Here is a 19,566-nt window from a genome sequence, read left to right as displayed (position 1 = left end):
GGCTGCAGCAGCTGACCAGCACCGATTGTCTGGCACTCCCTAGTGAGATAAACCCAGTACCTCAGTTAAAAATGCAGAAATCACCTGTCTTCTGTGTGGCTCCTGCCGGGAGTTGGAGACTGGAGCTGTTCCTATTCGGCCATCTTGCTCCGCCCCCTTCTTCTAGGGTTTTTATGGTATTAGGTCTAACAAGTTTACAGAATTATTCTGAGGTTTAGTGCAGCTGGTGGATTAAGAATAGTTTAGCAATATGCAAAATTAAGAATCCTGACAGTTAAATAGTAGTTTGGGTTCAAAGAGAAGGCAGGTGTGATGAAGCGCTCAATGTGAATCCCTGAAGCTGACACCATTATTTTACATCCTGCTGAAATGTCAATATCATCTCCTGAGATGAGAACTGTCAGCTTGTATTCATGACAATGAAGAATATTTTCTCTCTCTGTTTTTTCTTTTGTGTTGATAGGAGTTATTTTTAGCAATGGAGAAAGATGGAAGCAAATCCGGCGTTTCTCTCTCATGGCTTTGAGGAATATGGGGATGGGGAAGAAAACAATTGAAGACCGAATTCAAGAGGAGGCCTTGTGTCTGGTGGAAGCATTAAAAAAAACCAATGGTGTTTATTTCTTCATATAATTAACACTAATAGTTTGGGTAGAACAAATGGTTTTGTAAATAGACTACAAAATATGATGATGGCTGAAGTATCATAGTTTACTTTTTGCTCACATAACAGTAATTAGGAGGTGAAGTGTTTGGAATAACAGTCTTTTTAGGTACCAGGTTAATTGGGCTCTGATTTCTTCAGCAAATGTCTTTCAATATCATCAATGATTCATATGTCTGTGTGATACAGGAAGGAGAAAAGAGCAAGTTAAAAAGCAAATACTTTAGGCCAGGCATAGAAGTGCACATGTAACGTCTCTCATGTGTGCCACTTAGTAACAGGGCCACACTTAACTGCCAGAGAAGCTGGAAACTGTGGTTTACTCTGTGCACAGGAAGAAAAGAACATGGATTTTGGCAATCAGCTATCAGCCTTGGCCACATACGCTTAAAAAATTAGGTAACTTTTCTAGTAAAGTGTTTAAGAACAATACATGGGTTGCCAACTACCACCAAAGTGTGGGGCTGCCATTCGCCCTCATAATGGAATGTGGATATGAAGAGATGGTACTGCAGCAGCACAGATCTCTGGTGCGTAGATGTGTGTGTGCACCTGCAGGGCTGGGAGAGGAGGTGGAAGAGAAAGGGTCAGGCAGGGCAAGCAAGCGGTAAGATCATAAGATATATGTGGTTTTATAATGTCATGTACTGAATGAATATTTTTATGTGTTTAACTTTTAAATGTTTTTCAAGAATATTATTAGCTGGATAGTACAGTAGTCCATTATTTTGGACACACCAGCGTTTATTTAACTAATCCTCTGTTTTGGCCAGATAGGTTGATTCTAGTTTTTCCTGCTCTTAATATACAAAAGTGCAACCCATATTATTGTAAATCTCTGACTACTTTCTTTGAATAAAATTTGGAAATAGAATTAGTCAAGCAATGAATATTGAATTTCGGCACATATTATCTGTGAAATTATTTGTATCCTTAATTTGTATTGAAGCAGAACTTGTCATTAACTCGTTCAACTTTTCCCATGGTGACTATTGCCTTCTCTGAACTCCCTGACCTGTAGTCATCCAAAATCTGCTTGATTCCACTTTGTTGTAGGGACCTCACACTCTTGGGGAAGCCCATTTAATCACTAATAACACTAACAGTTGGAAGTTATTTCCACAGGTCGAGCAGAGCTAATTTACATAGTAACTTCTAATTTTTGATCTGAGCTTGTATTGTCCTTCTAGAGTTGTGGTGTTGTCACCACAGAGAGGCAGGAGGGACCTACCTATCATCCAAAATCTGGTTTAGATGATTAAATAAGGATGCCACACAAACACCAATAGGATATGAAAGGTTTATTACTCACATAATGTTGCTTTCAGTGAAGAGTAGGCTGACACCCATCCAGGTCCCAAATGACACTGAAAGAGCAGCAGGAGGATAGTGGCATGAGGTTTTCATGGCAATTAGGGTTTAGGGCTGGGTTGAAGTTTCCTGTGTGCAGGTCAGGGCTTGGGTGGCTTAAACTGTCTATTTGTGCTAACAGAGGGAACTCTTACATACTTTTTTTTAAGGCATTTGAAGTTTATAGTAGTGGTGGCATGTCCAGGTAGTTTCTATTATGGAAACATCTTAGAAATCAGTCATTTCCAATTATTTTAAGCAGTCAATTTTAGATTTATATGAAAATTGTGTTTTAACTTCTGACTGGCATTGTTTGTAGCATCTCCCTGTGATCCCACTTTTCTTCTGGGTTGTGTTCCCTGTAATGTCATCAGCTCCATCATTTTCCAGAATCGTTTTGATTACAGGGATCAGAAATTTCTAACCTTGATGAAGTATTTTAATGAAAACTTTGAAACTGTGAGCAGCCCCTGGATACAGGTAAGGCCAAGGTTCTTTTTAGAATGTGTAATAGTTTTCTAGCTCATCTATAGCTCATGCCTACCCCATCTCTCTGCCCTATTTAAAAATGTCCAAAGCAATGCTTATCAAACTATCATTTGCAACACATTAGTGAGTTATCAAATCAATCTAATGTGATACAATAAAATTGAAAACATGAAGTAATGTAGAATAGAAAAAAATACATAATCTCAGAGTGCTACATTTATAGTAAGATTTGTTTAGATGAAACTTTTTTGTTGTTTTTTTAAGATCCTCAGATGTAGAGGGTAGTGATTTAAGATGTATTTCTTATTAAAGTACACGGTCAGAAAATGTCAGTAACCTATGTTTTACAGTCACTAACAACTAAAATTCTATACTGATCATATGGTCCTGATGTGACCTACCTTCAAAGGACCCTAGAGAAAAAATAATCTAATGTCTCTTATTTACTGGAATGGGAAACTGACCCAGAGCTATTAGGCATATTTTTCAAAATAGCCTAGCTAAGAAAATGAACATCAAAATCTAGAATCTAGAATTCCTGATTCCTGATTCTGTATCTAGTTTGATTTAAGCTACAAGCCTGAGTATATTATGTTGATGCCTTCCAAAGGTATTAGGTCATTGGAGTGTTGTCTAAATTAAAGCATGTTCTGTAAGCTCTAGGACCAACAAAAACATGAGTCAGGAAAATATTCACATTCTTTGGGGTGGAATATTTAAATTATATATATATATATGTATATATGTGTATGTGTGTGTTTGTGTTTTTTTATATATATGTATACGCTAAGTGATTTGGGCACTTTCTTAATCTTTCAGATGTACTATTTCTTCATTACAACAAACGAGTATGAGTCTTCAAAATTTTTAGACTATCCCCTGGTAAAACATATATTGTGTATACTGATGCAAACACAGAGTATTAGCTCTGAGATCACTAGTTTGGTGTCTTCGAATTGTTGATTAACCTTATGAACTTCAATTTCCTCATCTGAAGAGAGGTGACAACAGGGGTAATTTCCTGACTTCCTTCAGAGAGTTGTGGTTAGGAAATCAACGTGATTGGCCTTGAAGTTGCTTTGTAACCTGTGCATACTGTCTCTGCCTACTTCTTCAGTGCTCTCTCCTTCAAATTCAGAATGCATTCCTGTGCAGGAAGCATGTCTATTCATCTTTATCTACTTAGCATATAACCAGTGTCTGATAAATAATAAGGACCAGTGTTTAGTGAATGAATTAATGATGGATACTTTCTTCTTTCAGCTCTACAATGCTTTCCCCTTTTTACGGGTTCTCCCAGGAAGTCATAATTTGATATTTAAAAATTTTGCTCTCCAAAAAAGTTTTATTTTGGAGAAAGTAAAAGAACATCAGGAATCTCTGGACATCAATAACCCTCGAGACTTTATTGACTATTTTCTGATTCGAATGGAAAAGGTACAATGTAATTCTAATTTGCTACTTTATCTTTGTGGGTGTTGTGACTCATTGATATGCTTTGATTTTCCCGGTGAAACTGAGATATGAAAACAAATGCTGTATCCTAAAGTGTATTAATTGTTTATGCAACATATTACCTGTGTAAGCCATATTACGTGTCTCTGGATATTTCTAAGTTCTCACCCAAAGAGACTTAGGTTTTATGTTTACCATGTTAAAGCTGATTCTTTATCTGGGGGCAGATCAAAACATGTAAACACACACACACACACATTCATTGAAGACTGATGATAACATATCATGGTTCCATGAAGGGAAGATGTAACAAATGAGGGAACACAGGAATGGATAGAAACCCAGACAGGCTTACTTTTGGGCAATCTCTAAGATATATTCATTTACAGATGAGGTAGGTTTGAGAAACTCTGACTAAGATAAACAGGGAGGAGAAAATAGATCCAGGAGATGATCAGTACAGTAATGAAGTTTGTGAAATTTTCAAAGAGGCTATAATGATTGTAATTGAAGAGCAGTGTTGAGTGTAATGACTGATGGAGTTGTAAATACTGTTGTAGTTTGGGTGTGATTAGTTCAAGAAACTTGAATGAAAAATTAGATATGCTGAAATAGACAATAGATGCTAGAGTTGACAGTGATTAGCAGTGATGACTTAATCAAAAGCATGTTTAAAAAATTACAAAGGAACTGACTGGCTCTAGTGGGTCAGAAACTGAAGAATCAGAAAGTACTTGAATGTTTGTGAGTCCGATGTTATTTTAAATTTGAAGCAATTCTAACAGTTCACCTAATATTATCTTCACCCATAGCACACTCTAAAGTCTGGCTTAATTAGCCAGGTACTGATGTTGTACTGAATAATATTGTGTTACTTGAAAAGCTTTTTATTAAGTAATTGTAACATGTCATTGCTAGGAAAAACACAGTAAAGAGTCTGAATTTACCATGGACAACTTGGTTGCTACTATATGGGATATGTTTACTGCAGGAACAGAGACAACAAGCACCACAATGAGATACGGACTCTTGCTCCTGCTGAAGCACCCTGAGATCTCAGGTATGAACAGATGATGGGCAGGATCAAATTTCAGGTAGAAGCGGACAGAAAATACTGATAATCACCCCACCATTTACCTGCCAACACAAGGTACAACAAAATTTCTCATCATTAGTACATCTACCTACCATTGGGTGGATTCAATTCAAATTAGTTCCTAGTACAAAAGGAGAATAAAATGTTTAAATAATGATAGAGATTTGAAGAGCAGAGGCCATTATTCTGCCTGCGATGGTATAGGATTCTTGATTTGGTTTGGAACAGATGCAGCAGTGTGGCATTGTTATTTTGAACAATGAGCTGTAGACTTCAATAGCAGTGGTTTTGAATTCTGAGGGTGGCTTGCTTGACCTGCAGACACATGATTACTCTCCATATCTGTGGTCCCTTATCTGTTCAAGGGGGATAATATGGGAAAGACCACATATTCCCTGAGCATCCTTAGGAAACTGTTTACTTCTGTGGACTTGTTTCTTTGTAAAGTACATGAAATTATACCTTCCACATAGAAGTTTTTTGAAGAATTATAAAGTAATATAATGAAGAGTGCAGTGTGTGTGTCCTATATTATTAATACCTTCTGAATAAATTTTAACTTGTTAAGTTTTTGTGCTGAATCAAGTTAATATCTCATTTCCTGAACTGCACTGTGTAGTTCTTAGATTATTGAAACTTAAATATTTAAGATAAAATTGACATACACAAAATGGCTAAACTACAAGGTCTTCAGTGATTCTTCAGGATCCCAGATCTCTGAGTCTGTCAAGAAAAAGTACACAGAGTAGGGAATCAAAGTTGAGGATTGAATGTCATGGTGCAATTGTATTTCATACCTGCATACGTGTGTCGACTGAACTTTCAATTTGCCCAAGAACTGTAAATTGTGTGTCCTTTTTCTTCTTTTATGGAGGTAGTGACACATAATTTTCCATCATTGTCCCATCTCCAACTACAATGGGACAATGAGGAAGGGATCCTACAAATGGTACTTCAAGTTTTTTTCACTTCTCATAAATTCTGACTCCTGCCTTGCCAGCTAAAGTATGGGAAGAAATTGATCATGTGGTCGGCAAAAACCGAAGTGTCTGCATGCAGGACAGAAGCCGGATGCCCTACACGGATGCCGTGGTGCATGAGATCCAGAGATATATTGACCTCATCCCCACCAGCCTGCCCCATGCAGTGACTCAAGACATTCGGTTTAGAGAATATCTTATTCCAAAGGTGAGAGATATTATGTCTATACCCTTCCTTAGGTGTCTTAGGCAATCAAATATCATAGCAGTAGAACTGTAGATTGCCTAATCACCTACAGGTATGGCATAGTCATAACTCAGGCATCCTACCCTGTGACCATGTACTTCTTTCCATCTAGTTTTTGATACAAGTTTCTAAATGTGATAGTGCCTAGACTCCCACAGGATTTTCCATGCTTTGATAGCTCCACACTCTGCCTGTCCATTAGCCCAGTGTGCTATCCTGTCCCTTCCTTTCAATTTTATGTTTTATTACTCTTACCAATTAACCTGTATTCTGTATCCCACCCCTTCTCTACTGTCCCTATGACTTACTTGTGAAAAGTCCAATACAAAAGTTTCCTTCCTCCCTGCCTGATTATTAGCTACTGACCTGTGCTGGAAAAGACCATGCAGCCCAGCAGGTTGATATTGTTATCATCAATGCCAAATGTGGTGGTTTAATTTTCATCAATGCCAAAAGTATTGTCAATCTTACCCAACAATCCTGCTTTATAATCTAACTCAACTTGCTTCACCATACTCCACAATGACTTTCAACCTTGAACTCTTCTCAGCCTTTCATTATCTTTTAATAGGTGACCTGCTCTTCCATCTCACAGAAAAATTAGTCACTGGAAGTGGACTCCTCTAATGCTTTCCATTAGATTTACATACTTGGCTACATTTACAACCTTTGATTCTTTTTCATGTCAGTTACTGTGACAGATGGGCTTTCTTTTGTTCTACTGTAAGCTGTTTTAACTGTGGCATGGATCCCTTCTCTCTTACATTTTCAATTATCATCCTTAAATAATTATTTCTTCTTCCTTCCTCTTCATCTTCTCCCTTTTTCCTGGCTCCTTTTTATCAGCATGTGAGCATAATCACTTCTCTTTTATTTATTAGTGACACCTAATAATTGTACATATTTTTGGAGAATAACATGATGTTTAGAAACATGTATGAGTTGTGTAATGATTAAATTGGGTAATTAGTATCTCTATCACCTTTAACATTTATTAATTTGTGATGAGAGTGTTCAAGAACCTCTCTATTAGCATTTTGAAATCCATTTGTATTAGTCTGTTTTCATGCTGCTGATAAAGACATACCTGAGACTGGGCAATTTATAAAAGAAAGAGGTTTATTGGACTTACAATTCCACATTGCTGGAGAGGCCTCACAAACATGGTGGAAGGCAAGGAGGAGCAAGTTACATCTTACATGGATGGCAGCAGGCAAAGAGGAAGCTTTTGCAGAGAATCTCTCATTTTTAAAACCATGAGATATGAGACCCACTCACTATCACAAGAACAACATGGGAAAGACCCACCCCCAGGATTCAATCATCGTCCACCGGGTCCCTCCCATGAAACGTGGGAATTGTGGGAGCTACAAGATGAGATTTTGGTGGGGATACAGAGCCAAACCATATCATTCTGCCCCTGGCCCCTCCCAAATCTCATGTCTTCACATTTCAAAAGCAATCATGCCTTCCCAACTGTGCTGCAAAGTCTTAAATCATTTCAGTATTAACTCAAGAGTCCACAATCCAAAGTCTCATAAGAGATAAGGCAAGTGCCTTCGCCTATGAACTTGTAAAATCAAAAGCAAGTTAGTTACTGCCTAGATACAATGGGGGTACAGGCACTGGGCAAATCCAACCATTCCAAATGGGAGAAATTGGCCAAAACAAAAGGGCTTCAGGCCTCACACCAGTCTGAAATCCAGTAGGGCAGTCAAATCTTAAGGCTCCAAAATGATCTCCTTTGAATCCATGTGTCACATCCCAGTCATGCTGATTCAAAACATAGGTTCCCATAGTCTTGAGCAGCTCTGCTCCTGTAGTTTCTCAGGGTGCAGTCTCCCTCCCAGCTGCCTTCATGGGCTGGTGTTGAGTTTCTGCAGTTTTTCCAGGCACATGGTGCACGCTGTCAGTGTATCTACCATTCTGGAGTCTGAAGGATGGTGGCTCTCTTCTCACAGCTCCACTAGCTGGTGCCCCAGTAAGGACTCTGTATAGGGACTCCCGCCCCACATCTCCCTTCTGCACTGCCCTAGTAGAAGTTCTGGCTAAACACCCTGTGGAAGCCTCCAGAGCTTGAGGCTTGCACCCTCTGAAGCCATAGCCAAAGTTCTATGTTGACCCCTTTCAGCCACATGTAGGATGCAGGACATCAAGACCCTAGGCTGCACATAGCACCGAGAGACCCTGGGCCCAGCCCATGAAACCACTTTTTCCTTCTAGCCCTTCAGGCCTGTGATGAGAGGGGCTGCCACAAAGGTCTCTGACATGCCCTGGAGACATTTTCCCCATTTTCTTGGTGATTAACATTCTTCTCCTTGCTACTTATGCAAATTTCTGTAGCCAGCTTGAATTTCTCCTCAGAAATGGGATTTCTTTTCTATTTCATTGTCAGCCTGCAAATTTCTGAAACTTTTTCCATTTGCATTTGAAACTGAATGCCTTTAACAGCAGCCAAGTCACTTTTTTTTTTTGAGATGGACTCTCGCTATGTCACCTAGGCTGGAGTACACTGGCATGATCTCAGCTCGCTACAAGCTCCACCTCCTGGGTTCAGACTACTCTTCTGGCTCAGCCTCCCGAGTAGATGGGATTACAGGCATGCACCACCATGCCTGGCTAATTTTAGAAGAGATGGGGTTTCTCCATGTTGGTCAGGCTGATCTTGAACTTCCAACCTCAGGAGATCTGCCTCGACCTCTCGAAGTGGTAGGATTACAGGTGTGAGCCACCACACCGGGCCTACTTGTATTTTGTTAAGATTTTTTGCATCTATGTTCTTCAGAAACAACGGCCTGCAGTTTTCTTTTCTTGTTTTTCTTTGATATTAGGGGAATCATGGCCTCATAAAATGATTATGGAAGGATTTCCCCCTTTACAATTTTTCAGAAGAATTTCAAAAGAATTTTTCTTGGAGATTTTTAAATGTTCGGTAGAATTCAGCAGTGAAGCCAAAAATAATAGTCTTTGGCTTTTCTTTGATGGGAGATTTTTATTACTGATTTAATTTGTTACTCAATTATTATCACTTTCAGATTTTTTATTTCTTCATGATTCAATCTTGGTACATTATATGAGTCCAGAAATTTATCCATTCCTTCTAGATTTTCCAATTTGTAAGCATATATTTCTTCATAATAGTCTCTAATGATCCTTTGCATTTCTGTGGTCCAGTTGTAATGGCCTCTTTTTCATCTCTCGTTTTACTTATTTTGGTCTTCTCTCTTTCTTCATAGTGTAGCTAAGGGTTTGTCAGTTTTGTTTATCATTTCAAGGAAACCAAAACTTTCTTTCATTGACTTCTTCGTATTTTAGTTTCTATATCTATTTTATATTTTATTGATTTATTCTATAATATTTATAATTTTTGTCCTACTTATTTTGGATTTGGTTCATTTTTGTTTTTCTAGTTTCTTAAGTTTCAATGTTAGATTGTTAATTGAGATTATTCTCTTTTTTGATGTAAAGGTTAATTGTTTTAAACTCCATTATCAGTACTGCTTCTACTGTATTTCATAGGTTTTTGGTATGTTGTACTTCCATTATCATTAGTCTTAAGAAATTGTTAAATATTTCCTGTTAATTTTTTCATTACCTCATTGGATCTTTGTAAACATGTTAATTAATTTTTAGGTATTTGTATATTTTCTGTTCTTCTTGATTGCTAGTTTTATTGTACTGTTTTCAGAGAAAAAAAGTTGATTTTATTTTAAATTTAAAAATCTGTTAAAACTTGTTTGGTGATTTACCATATGATCTATCCTGGAGAATGTTTCATATGCTGTATAGAAGAATGTGTATTCTGTAGCTGTTGGGTGGACTGTACTGTGCATACCTGCTATGTCAGGTCAAAGGAACAGTTTAACACCACTGTTTGTTGTTTGATATTTATGTCTGAATGATCTATTGCTGAAAATAGGGTGTTAAGTTCTCTACTATTATTGTTTTGAAGTCTATTTCTTCCTTTAGGTCTATTAATATTTGCTTCATATATTTAAGTGCTTTGATGTTGAGTTCATGTACATTTATAATTTTTATATCTACTTGATGAAATTCCCCCTTATCGTTATACGATCACCTTCTTTGTCTGTTTTTACAGGTTTTAATTTAAAGTCATCCCTTGGTATTCATGGGGAATTGGTTGCAGGACTCCTTGTAGATATTAAAATACACATATACTCAAGTCCCATAGTCAGCCCTGCAGAATTCATGCATACAAATTGTTGGCCTTTCCTATCCACGGCTCTTGCATCCCATGAACACTGTATTTTGATCTGGTTTATCTTTTTTCTTTCAGGGCACAACAATCTTAACAGATCTGACTTCTGTCCTGTACGATGACAAGGAATTTCCCAATCCAGAGAAGTTTGACCCTGGCCACTTCCTGGACAAAAGTGGCAACTTTAAAAAGAGTGATTATTTCATGGCTTTTTCAGCAGGCAAGCAAGCTTTTTATGTGCACATCTGGGGTCATGTAAGATAAGGAAGGACTCTGCATGGAGGCTGTTCTGGGCTGAACAATTTGCCACTTGCATAAGGTCAGAGGCACCACTCCCAAAGACGGTTATTTCTCATGGGATTGGTGACTGTGTTCATAGATTCTGCTTCCTGACCTACTATGTAGGTCATTAAAAGTTCCTCCTAGAAGTCCAGTTCTAGTAAAACTTTTCTCATTTACCCTGAGAAGCCAGTTCACTCAATAAACTTCACTGAGTACCTTATATATGGCAATTCTGTGCTCAGGTCCAGGCATACAAATGTGAGTAAGTATTAGATCTTTTCTCTAAGAGAAGGGAAAACCAATGAACAGGCAATGAAATTCCAAGATCACAAGTGCTATGCTTGAGGTTTCTTTGGGAGTCCAGAGAAAGGGAGGGAGAGAGAGAGAACGAGAGCAAGAGAGAGAGAGAGAGCTTCAGATGATTTATTTTAGAGGGATAGGGGCAGAATAGTTGGAAAGTAAGTGAAATTTTCTTGCAATAAATCACATTTGAGTATCTTCCCTCAATTTTTGATGGTCCTGGAAAGAAACATGCAGCAATGTCAAAAAGGTTAATAAAAGAGAGTTTAATAAAGAGATGGTTTTGAGAGGTGTGGGCCAAACAAGGGGAGTAACAAAATGTGGGGAACTCAGGACTAACATCAGCAAGAAGATGTTACAATCCTAGATCAAAAGATTCAAAGGAAGGAGAGTGTTGCTGGCACCTGAATAATGAGCAGATTCCTCATCAAGAGAAGCGTCTATAGGTAGAGGGATGTTGCCACTGTCAAAACTAACCTGACAGGGTAGGATGGAGGGAACAAATACTCTGAACTTTTCAACATCTGAGCCTCTGAATGTATCCAGAACCCAGAAAGGAACTACCTCCTGGTTTAATGCAGTTCTTAGAGGTCAGTTTCCTGGGAATAGAAAGGCACAAGAGACAAACACAAAATGGATCTGGAAAGAGGAAGAAGTGGAGAATATTCAGCACACTTCAAAGAAGTAGGAGGAGGATAGGAGGGTAGAAGACGTTTCCAACAGAAATAACTGAAACAGGGACAAAAATAAGAGATTTGTTTCTGTTTAATTATATAAGAAAATAAATGTAGAGCAAGCCTTGATGTTGTGTTCTCAAGATTATGTGCATTGCTCAGAGATAATCTCAAAAAAGCCATTGCTATGTGACTTATCTCCTTTCGTTTTTTGGAGTCCACTATTGCACCCTGAGCCTGCTCAACATTTGTATTTGTTTCACATGGCTTGCAGGCCAGCTTTTGTCCTGACAGTCTGTATTACTGTGTGCATTATAAGATCTAAGGGTTTACCTTAAGAGTTTGTACTCCAGTTTGTAAAACAGATGAATAATTTACAGTTCATGTGAAATGTAGTGTATTAGAAGCATTAATGAATATTGTGGAAAACAGATGAGAGCGTGAATTGTATGTCCTGATGTATCAAAGAAGATTGCATAGAATAAATAACATCTGAGCTGAATCTGGAAGAATATGGGGACTATTGGCAGGCAGAGCAGAGTAGGAGACCATTCCAGATAGAAAATACCTGGAATCTGAGAGAAATCTTGAAATTGCCAATCTGTTTGGGGAGTGGTGAATCAGTAATGGCTGGGGTGAGGGGAACTGGGTGGAAGATGTGGAAAGAAATGATGCCCTAAGAATTGCCTGTGGCCACTTGGTGACATTTCTTTTTATACCTGGCAATAATAAGCTCTTGACTATCTTTTTAGAGCATGTATGTGGCAAGATTGATTATCCTTTAGAATCCAGATAAGGACAAATAAATCTATTTGTCAAGTCCAGGGTCAGAAGTATATGGAGAGGTAGATACAGTGTTGTGTATCATGCCAGTTGGGATAGATGTGTGTGTGTGTGTGTGTGTAAAGATGTCACTGGCAAGCTGCAACACAGCAGTTCCAATGTGCATGGACAGAAAAGATTTTTTTCATACAGTACATTCACAGAAATATGTGCTAAAGAATAGAAAAGAAACCAGGTTTGGGTGTAAATAGAAAAAGTTGTAGGTTCATTAGTCATTCATTAATATATTTCTTCATTCCACATTAATTTCAGCCTCCCTGTGTGCTAACTCAGCTAAAGAATTAAATGAGTAATGATCTTGTGTGTAATTTTTAGGAAAAAGAGTTTGTGCTGGAGAAGGCCTGGCCCGCATGGAGCTGTTTTTAATCCTGACCACCATTTTGCAGAATTTTACCTTGAAACCTCTGGTTGATCCAAAGGATATTGACACCACCCCAGTTCACAAAGGCTTTGGCACTATACCACCCTTCTATGAGCTTTGTTTCATCCCAGTCTGATGAAGTGTCTGGCTGCTAGATTGCAGAGCAAGGCCCTTCAGTCTCTTGTGAAAAATGCAGATGTTTCCTTGCCTGTGTGTCAACCATTATCTCTCCTATCTTAATAGGAGGAAGGCCATCTCTGAGCCCTATCTCTTTTGATTGTATCCATCCTTCAAAATCCATTCCAATTTTTCCTGTATGAAAGAAAATTTATTGTTTCATTTCCAATAAAATTATGTTTGTAACACAATCTTAAGATCATGTGCTACATTTTATCTGTAGTCATATGAAATGGAAAGCACCCGATAAATGCCATATTTTGCTTTGCTACCACAAATGAGAAATCAGAAATTATTCCATGAGATTTAGAAAAAATGTTAAAAGTATTAAAACATGAGCTTTATTAATCTCTCACTCCTATCTAACTGTCTAGGCAAATGATCTCTTGACAGATTAGATTGTATACTTTCTTTTTCCCCCCCGTGGCTATTAAAATATAATTACATGTATATATATGCATGTGTTGGATATATATGTTGTGTATGTGTTTATTTTAGCATGTATGTGCATGTGTATAAATGCAGGGAGAAAAGAAAAGAAGGTCACTTTAGCCAAAGGGAATGACATGATATAAACTTGAATTAGCCAGTCTGTCCAAGGTTATCTATTCTTTTCTCCCCCAGTGGTTAAATACACACATACAGGGACACACACAGATGTACAGACATATTAAGGCAAAGAAAAGGGGAACATGTATTTGAATATACACAAACAGAAATATGTGTGTATGTGTGTTTATGCGTATATGTAGAATATAGCTGTGATTTGGAGGTGACAGTTGTGTAGTAACATATAGATATTTTAAAAAGTGACATAAAGAAATGTAGTTCATAATGTCCTATTTAATGGCTCTTCCTTATTTTCAGAATTATTTCCAGCTTCAATGATGTTTAGATTATTTTTGAACTGTTGTTTACTACAAGTGCTGCTATCTGCATATATCTTATATTCTTATATTATTTCTTTAAGGTGGTTTTATAGATAAAAATGGCTGTACCATAATGTATATAATCTTTTACTTTTCATAAATACTGGAATATAGTTCACTAAAACTTATATATGTGTTTACTTTTCTAACATGAGTATAATAGAAAGAGTATTTCCCCAAATCCGTGTAAATACTGAAGATTGAATTCTTTGATAATTTTAGCAATTTTGGGTTACCTTTCATGGAGTTTTCAAATAGTAAATCCTTTCATCTGCAAATAATGTTTCACTGTAACAACGAGAAGTTTTAAGAAATAGCACCTACTGAATATCTTTGTCAATATCTGTTTCTGTCTCTGCTGTTTCCTCTCACCCATCTCTCTCTCACATAGATATGCAAATATGTATTTTTACAGAAACTGATAAAAGTTGTAAAGATTTGTGGAGACAGGATAACAGTTGAGGAAATTCATTTGGCAAACCCGATGTTTTATGCAATTTATCTGTTGAAATGATTGCTGATTTGAAATCAGTAGCTGAAAGGCTGAAATTCTGGCTATAAAATTTCATTTAGAAACTTTAGAATTGGGAAATAATTTCTGGCAAATTCCCAGAGTTAGAGGAAATTAAATGGAGTACAGAACTTTTCAAGTGAGAAAGACCAAGTAAGCACTTTTATTTCAGTTGAAGCCTAAAGGCCATATGAAGGTTTGCAACTAAGGATTAGAATAAACCTGCAGTTGAAAAGGCCTCATTATAAGGCCATAGTCTTGCTTTAAATAATCTACTCCTATACATTTTCTTATTTCTGCAGATATTTTTCGCTAGAGAAACGTAATGTTCTGCTCTCATAGAGCCTCAAAATTAGTCAGATGTGAGGGCTTAGGGCATTTTCAGATATTTCCTAATCCTGTGTGGCCTTCTATGTTCCAGAAATGTGTCACCACTCTTCAAAGCCTTCTATGAACATCTTATTTTTCAATTCCTTCTTTTAAGATTTTTAGTTTGCTAGCAGATTTACAGACTGCCCAGGTAGGTGTTAAAGGCATTCCCCAACACGCACACAGAGCCTCTTGCAAAGACTGGGAAATTTATTGGTTTCTGATGTCTAAGGAAATCTCTGTCCCGTTAATAGTGGGGCATTAAGCTAATTGAACAATGACTTTATTAAGCTGACATAAGAAAGAAGAGAGACTTTACAGAATTATTTCAGAGAAACCACTAAAACACATAGCAAACTGGAGTAAAAATGCCTTATTTAGGTCTTGAGAGTACAAATGTGTATTTGAATGGAGTTGCATTGCTGATGGTGAAACAGAATGGACAGAGGAAATGATTATCTTCATAGTTCACTGCAGCCTCAAACTTCTGGGCTCAAATGACTCTCCCACCTCAGCCTCTACCACACTTAAGTAATTTTTAATTTTTTTCAGAGATGGGGTCTCTCTTTGTTGCCCAGGCTATTTTCCAACTCCTGGCCTGACACAATCTTCCCACTTGGCCTCCCAAAGTGCTGAGATTACAGGCAGGAGCAAGCACGCACAGCAACATTTTCGCCTTGCAAAACTGAAAGTCTGTACCCATTAAACACTACCTCCCCATTCCCTCCTCCTCCCAGCCCCTGGAAACCACCATTATACTTTCTGTTTGGTGATTTTTTTTTTTTTTCACTATTCTAGGTACCACATGGAAGAGGAATCATAAAATATTTGTCCTTTTGTGACTGGTTTATTTTACTTAGCATCATATCTTCAAGGTTCATCCATCTTCCATGTTGTAGCATGTATCCGACTTTTTTTTGTTTGTTTTTAAGGCTGAATATATTCCATTGTCCATAGAAACCACATTTTGTTCATGCATTCATCTGCTGATGGACAAATGGGTTGCTTCCATTTTTTGGCATTTGTGAATAATACTGCAATGAATATGGGTGTGCAAATATCAGTTTGATGCTTTCAGTTTTTTGGGGTATATACACAGAAATGTAATTGCTATATTGTATGGACATTCTACTTTTAATTTTTTGAGAAACTCTGTCACACTGTTTTCCACCATAGGTTCACTACTTTACATTCCCACCATCAGAGTAGGAGAATTCTGATTCCTCTACGTCTGTACCCATGCTTGTTGTTTTCTGTTTTTTTTTTTTAAATTAAAAAAAAAATTCCTATAAAGGAACTTTAGAGAACTTTCTTTAAACACTATTTTATGGTAGGTTTGCTAGAGATAAATTATCTTTGTCTCCCTTCATATAAGAATGTCTTGAATTCTTCTTCATTTGTGAAGAATACTTTGAATAGATATAGAATGCTAGGCTGACAGATTTTTTTTCCCCAGCACTTAAAAACGTTCTGCTAATTCCTATTTCTCCATGGATGCTGATGACAAGTGCCCCGCTAGGTAAGGTGTAATTTTTCTGTGGCTGCTTTGAAAATTATTTGTTTTCCTTTTTGGAAAATTTCCCAGAAGTGTTTGGTGTGGATTTAAAAAAAATTTATCCAGATTGATGTTCACTAAGATTCTTGTATCTGTAGGTTTATGTCTTTTTCCAAATTTGGGATATCTTCAGACAAAATTTCTCCTGGTACTTTTTCAGCCCCACATTTTCTTCTCTTCTGGCAGCACTCCATTTACACAATTTTTAGATCATTTATATAGTCCCCTGTGAGGTGGTTCTCATTTCTTTTTCTCTCTCTGGTCCATTTCTCTCTGTTTTTCATATTAGGTTATTTTTATTGTTCTGTCTTCCAGTTCACTTTGTCTTTGTCTCATTAATGTCACTTTTCCTTTGTTTCATTAATGCTACCACTGAGCCCATCAACTGTAGTTTTATTTTGGTTATTTATTTCTCTATTCTAGAATTTCTATTTCATTCTTTATGTCTTCTATTTATTTGTTGTTATTTTCTGTTTCTTTGCTGAGACTTTATACATTTTTCATTTGTTTCAAATGTGTTCATAATTGCTCATTGAAACATTTTTATGATGACTGCTTTAATAGCTTTGTCAGATAATTCTGACATCTCTTGTCATCTTGGTATTGGTAGCTTTTGATTGTCTTATTTGCAGTTTGAATCTTCCTGGTTCTTCTAAGACATGTAATTTTCAGTTGAATCCTGGATATATTTTTTTACGATGTTATAAAACTCTGGATCTTACTAAAACCTCCTTTCACTGGCTTCTTCTCAGAACCCTATGGCCAAGGAAGAGGTGGCAGTGCTGCCTCAGTACTGGCAGGTGGGGGTAAAACTAGTTTGCTCACTCAGCCTACATTCACATCTGAGGTTATTTGGGGCTCCTTATTACTGCTGGACAGGGGTGGGATATCTAGCTCCACACATGGCCTCCACGGACACAACTGGGGATGTCCTCCATACTGCTGAGTAGTGGTGAGAGCTTTGACTCTCCACTGGGCTTTCTTCATTACATCTGGGTAGGGATGAAATATGGGCTCCTTATTGGGCCTTCTCTGTCCCCAACTCAGTAGGGTATTTGGGGCACCTCATTATAGTATTTTGAGTGTGGAAGCCTGGACTCCCCACTTGGCCTTTTAAGGCATTTGGCTGGGGAAAGGTGTTACTGTTTCAAAGTATTGTGCCTTGCTGGGCTGCCCTTTCTGGCCATTTGGTCAGAGACAGCAGGCTCCTCTTGAGACTCTTTCTGTATGTGCCCATTGCCCTTTCCAGGTTGCTGCCCTCAGCTCCAGGTCTGGGATGTCCAAGGCAACAGGAACACCCTAGGAGCTCACCACCATGGTCCTCAGGATGCAGGGTCCCTAGCCAGTCTGCCTTCTGTTGCCCTGTCAGTGTCTTCTCATGTTGTTTTATATATAAAGTTGAGGGTTTTTAGTTGTATTGAGTGAGTAAAACAGGGAAAAATATTTTTATGAAGAAACCATCTTCTCCTGTCTGGATGCTTTCCATAATTCAAGTCGTCCCCCTTTCTGTTCCAATCTTTGCTTCATAACATACGAATCTTTATTTAGTAAATAGGTAGTTTTACTAAAATATAAAAATTCATTTACTATGAGAGAAAATGCCCCTATTAAGGTTGTATCAACTGTGGGAAATATTTTTTTTTATGGTATTCTTGTTTAGCTAGGAGTTATATGCAGAAAATTTGCCTCCACAAGAGATGATGGCTCAAGTTAAAAAAACAGACCCTTTATCCTCACTCTGGTCACTATATGATTATGAGGAGGTAGACTTTCATCCTGTTTGGTTGTAGTAGCTCATCCTGGAGTTATGGGTTTGTTCTTTTCTGTCCTTCTTGGCCTTTTTTTTTTTTTTTTTGCTTTTTGAGACAGGTTCTCACTTCATCACCCAGGCTGGAGTGCAGTGGCATGATCATAGCTCACTGCACCCTTGACTTCCTGGTCCTTGACCTTTTAACCCTCACCCCGGGTGCTCTTTTGGCTGGAACAAGCCTGAGAGTCACATAAAGTCTGCAGGTTCAGCCTCCAAAACCCTTCTCTGGGAGATGGACTCAAGAAGGATTTCTTCTTACGTTTTAAGGACTACTGGGATCCTTATTGCCTGGCTATTTCAGCCTCAGAAGGGTTTGGCTAGAATATTCCTGGGGAGGCAGGCTCTCAGGGCCAAAAATAGTGGGAGAAAATATTAAACCTTTAGGAAACTGGTACACATCAGCTCTAAGTGTGACTCAGGGAGAAACAAGAACTAGGATATTTTGTGTAATGTATCATTACTCCAAAGGAGTTGTATTTGGTTAAACTCTTGTATTTTCTTATTAAAACTTTTGCAAAGTGGGTTGAGAAGAAAGTGTTACTTCCAGTGTTACACCCTCAACAGTTTTTCCTGTGGAGACTCCAGCATGTTCATTATGTTTTCTGAAGCCATGGCACTGTAGTACTCTTTCATTTTTGTTGTTGTTGTTTAATAATATAAAATGAGACATTTTTGCTCCATTTTTCATTCATATTTTTGTCCTAATTACTTTTAAAATATATTCTGGTGTCATGTCAATATTTATAGTCTAATGTTTAAGACTTAGACTTTGGTTCTTAGGATGTTATTTTTGAATCAGCTGTGTCTGGTAAGGTAATAGATATTGAAAGTGCCTTGTAAATTGTCCAGTGGCATAAAAGTATTGTCATATCTTTATGACATAAAAGAGAAATTGTTTTCTTCTTTTTAGCATGGAAATACTTTACGAAGCCATTTGCTGGGTGACTGTGTGATGGCCTTGTGGTTTGGATTTCATGATTTTTGGTGTTCCCTTGAAGGGTTCCAGATATAACCTATACTAAAGAAGAGGAAAACTTCTCCAGTACATTCCATGATCTGACCTTAATTTGAAAATAGTTCTAAGTATAATAGAAAAAAGATTTATCAAAATAGTGCACTATACTTCCTATAAAGCAAGTTCTAGACACAAGATTCAAAGAAAGAGTCACGCATATAACTCAAAGAAAGGGTGGAGGCCAGTCATGGTGGCTCATTCCTTTAATCCCCACACTTTTGGAGGCTGAGGTGGGAGGAT

At 37.6% G+C, this 19,566-nt stretch overlaps 1 protein-coding gene across 2 annotated transcripts in view; it reads left to right on the top strand.

Moving 5' to 3' along the window:
- Nucleotides 1–13,096, top strand: part of LOC105553718 (cytochrome P450 2C21-like) — a 25,274-nt gene extending 12,178 nt beyond the window's left edge. The window contains exons 3-9 of one of the 2 annotated variants that reach the window (XM_011999859.1): nucleotides 464–613; nucleotides 2,334–2,494; nucleotides 3,767–3,940; nucleotides 4,877–5,018; nucleotides 6,055–6,242; nucleotides 10,579–10,720; nucleotides 12,915–13,096. In XM_011999859.1, the coding sequence (XP_011855249.1) occupies nucleotides 464–613; nucleotides 2,334–2,494; nucleotides 3,767–3,940; nucleotides 4,877–5,018; nucleotides 6,055–6,242; nucleotides 10,579–10,720; nucleotides 12,915–13,096 (1,139 nt within the window). The remainder of the gene's footprint in view (nucleotides 1–463; nucleotides 614–2,333; nucleotides 2,495–3,766; nucleotides 3,941–4,876; nucleotides 5,019–6,054; nucleotides 6,243–10,578; nucleotides 10,721–12,914) is intronic. The other variant, XM_011999867.1, reaches the window with a different exon arrangement.
- The last annotated feature ends 6,470 nt before the right edge of the window (nucleotides 13,097–19,566 follow it).

This window comes from Mandrillus leucophaeus, unplaced genomic scaffold (assembly GCF_000951045.1).
Source record: "Mandrillus leucophaeus isolate KB7577 unplaced genomic scaffold, Mleu.le_1.0 Scaffold117, whole genome shotgun sequence".
Taxonomy (NCBI): domain Eukaryota; kingdom Metazoa; phylum Chordata; class Mammalia; order Primates; family Cercopithecidae; genus Mandrillus; species Mandrillus leucophaeus.
Note: the sequence above shows the minus strand (reverse complement) of the source record. Positions and strands in the feature narration are given on the sequence as shown.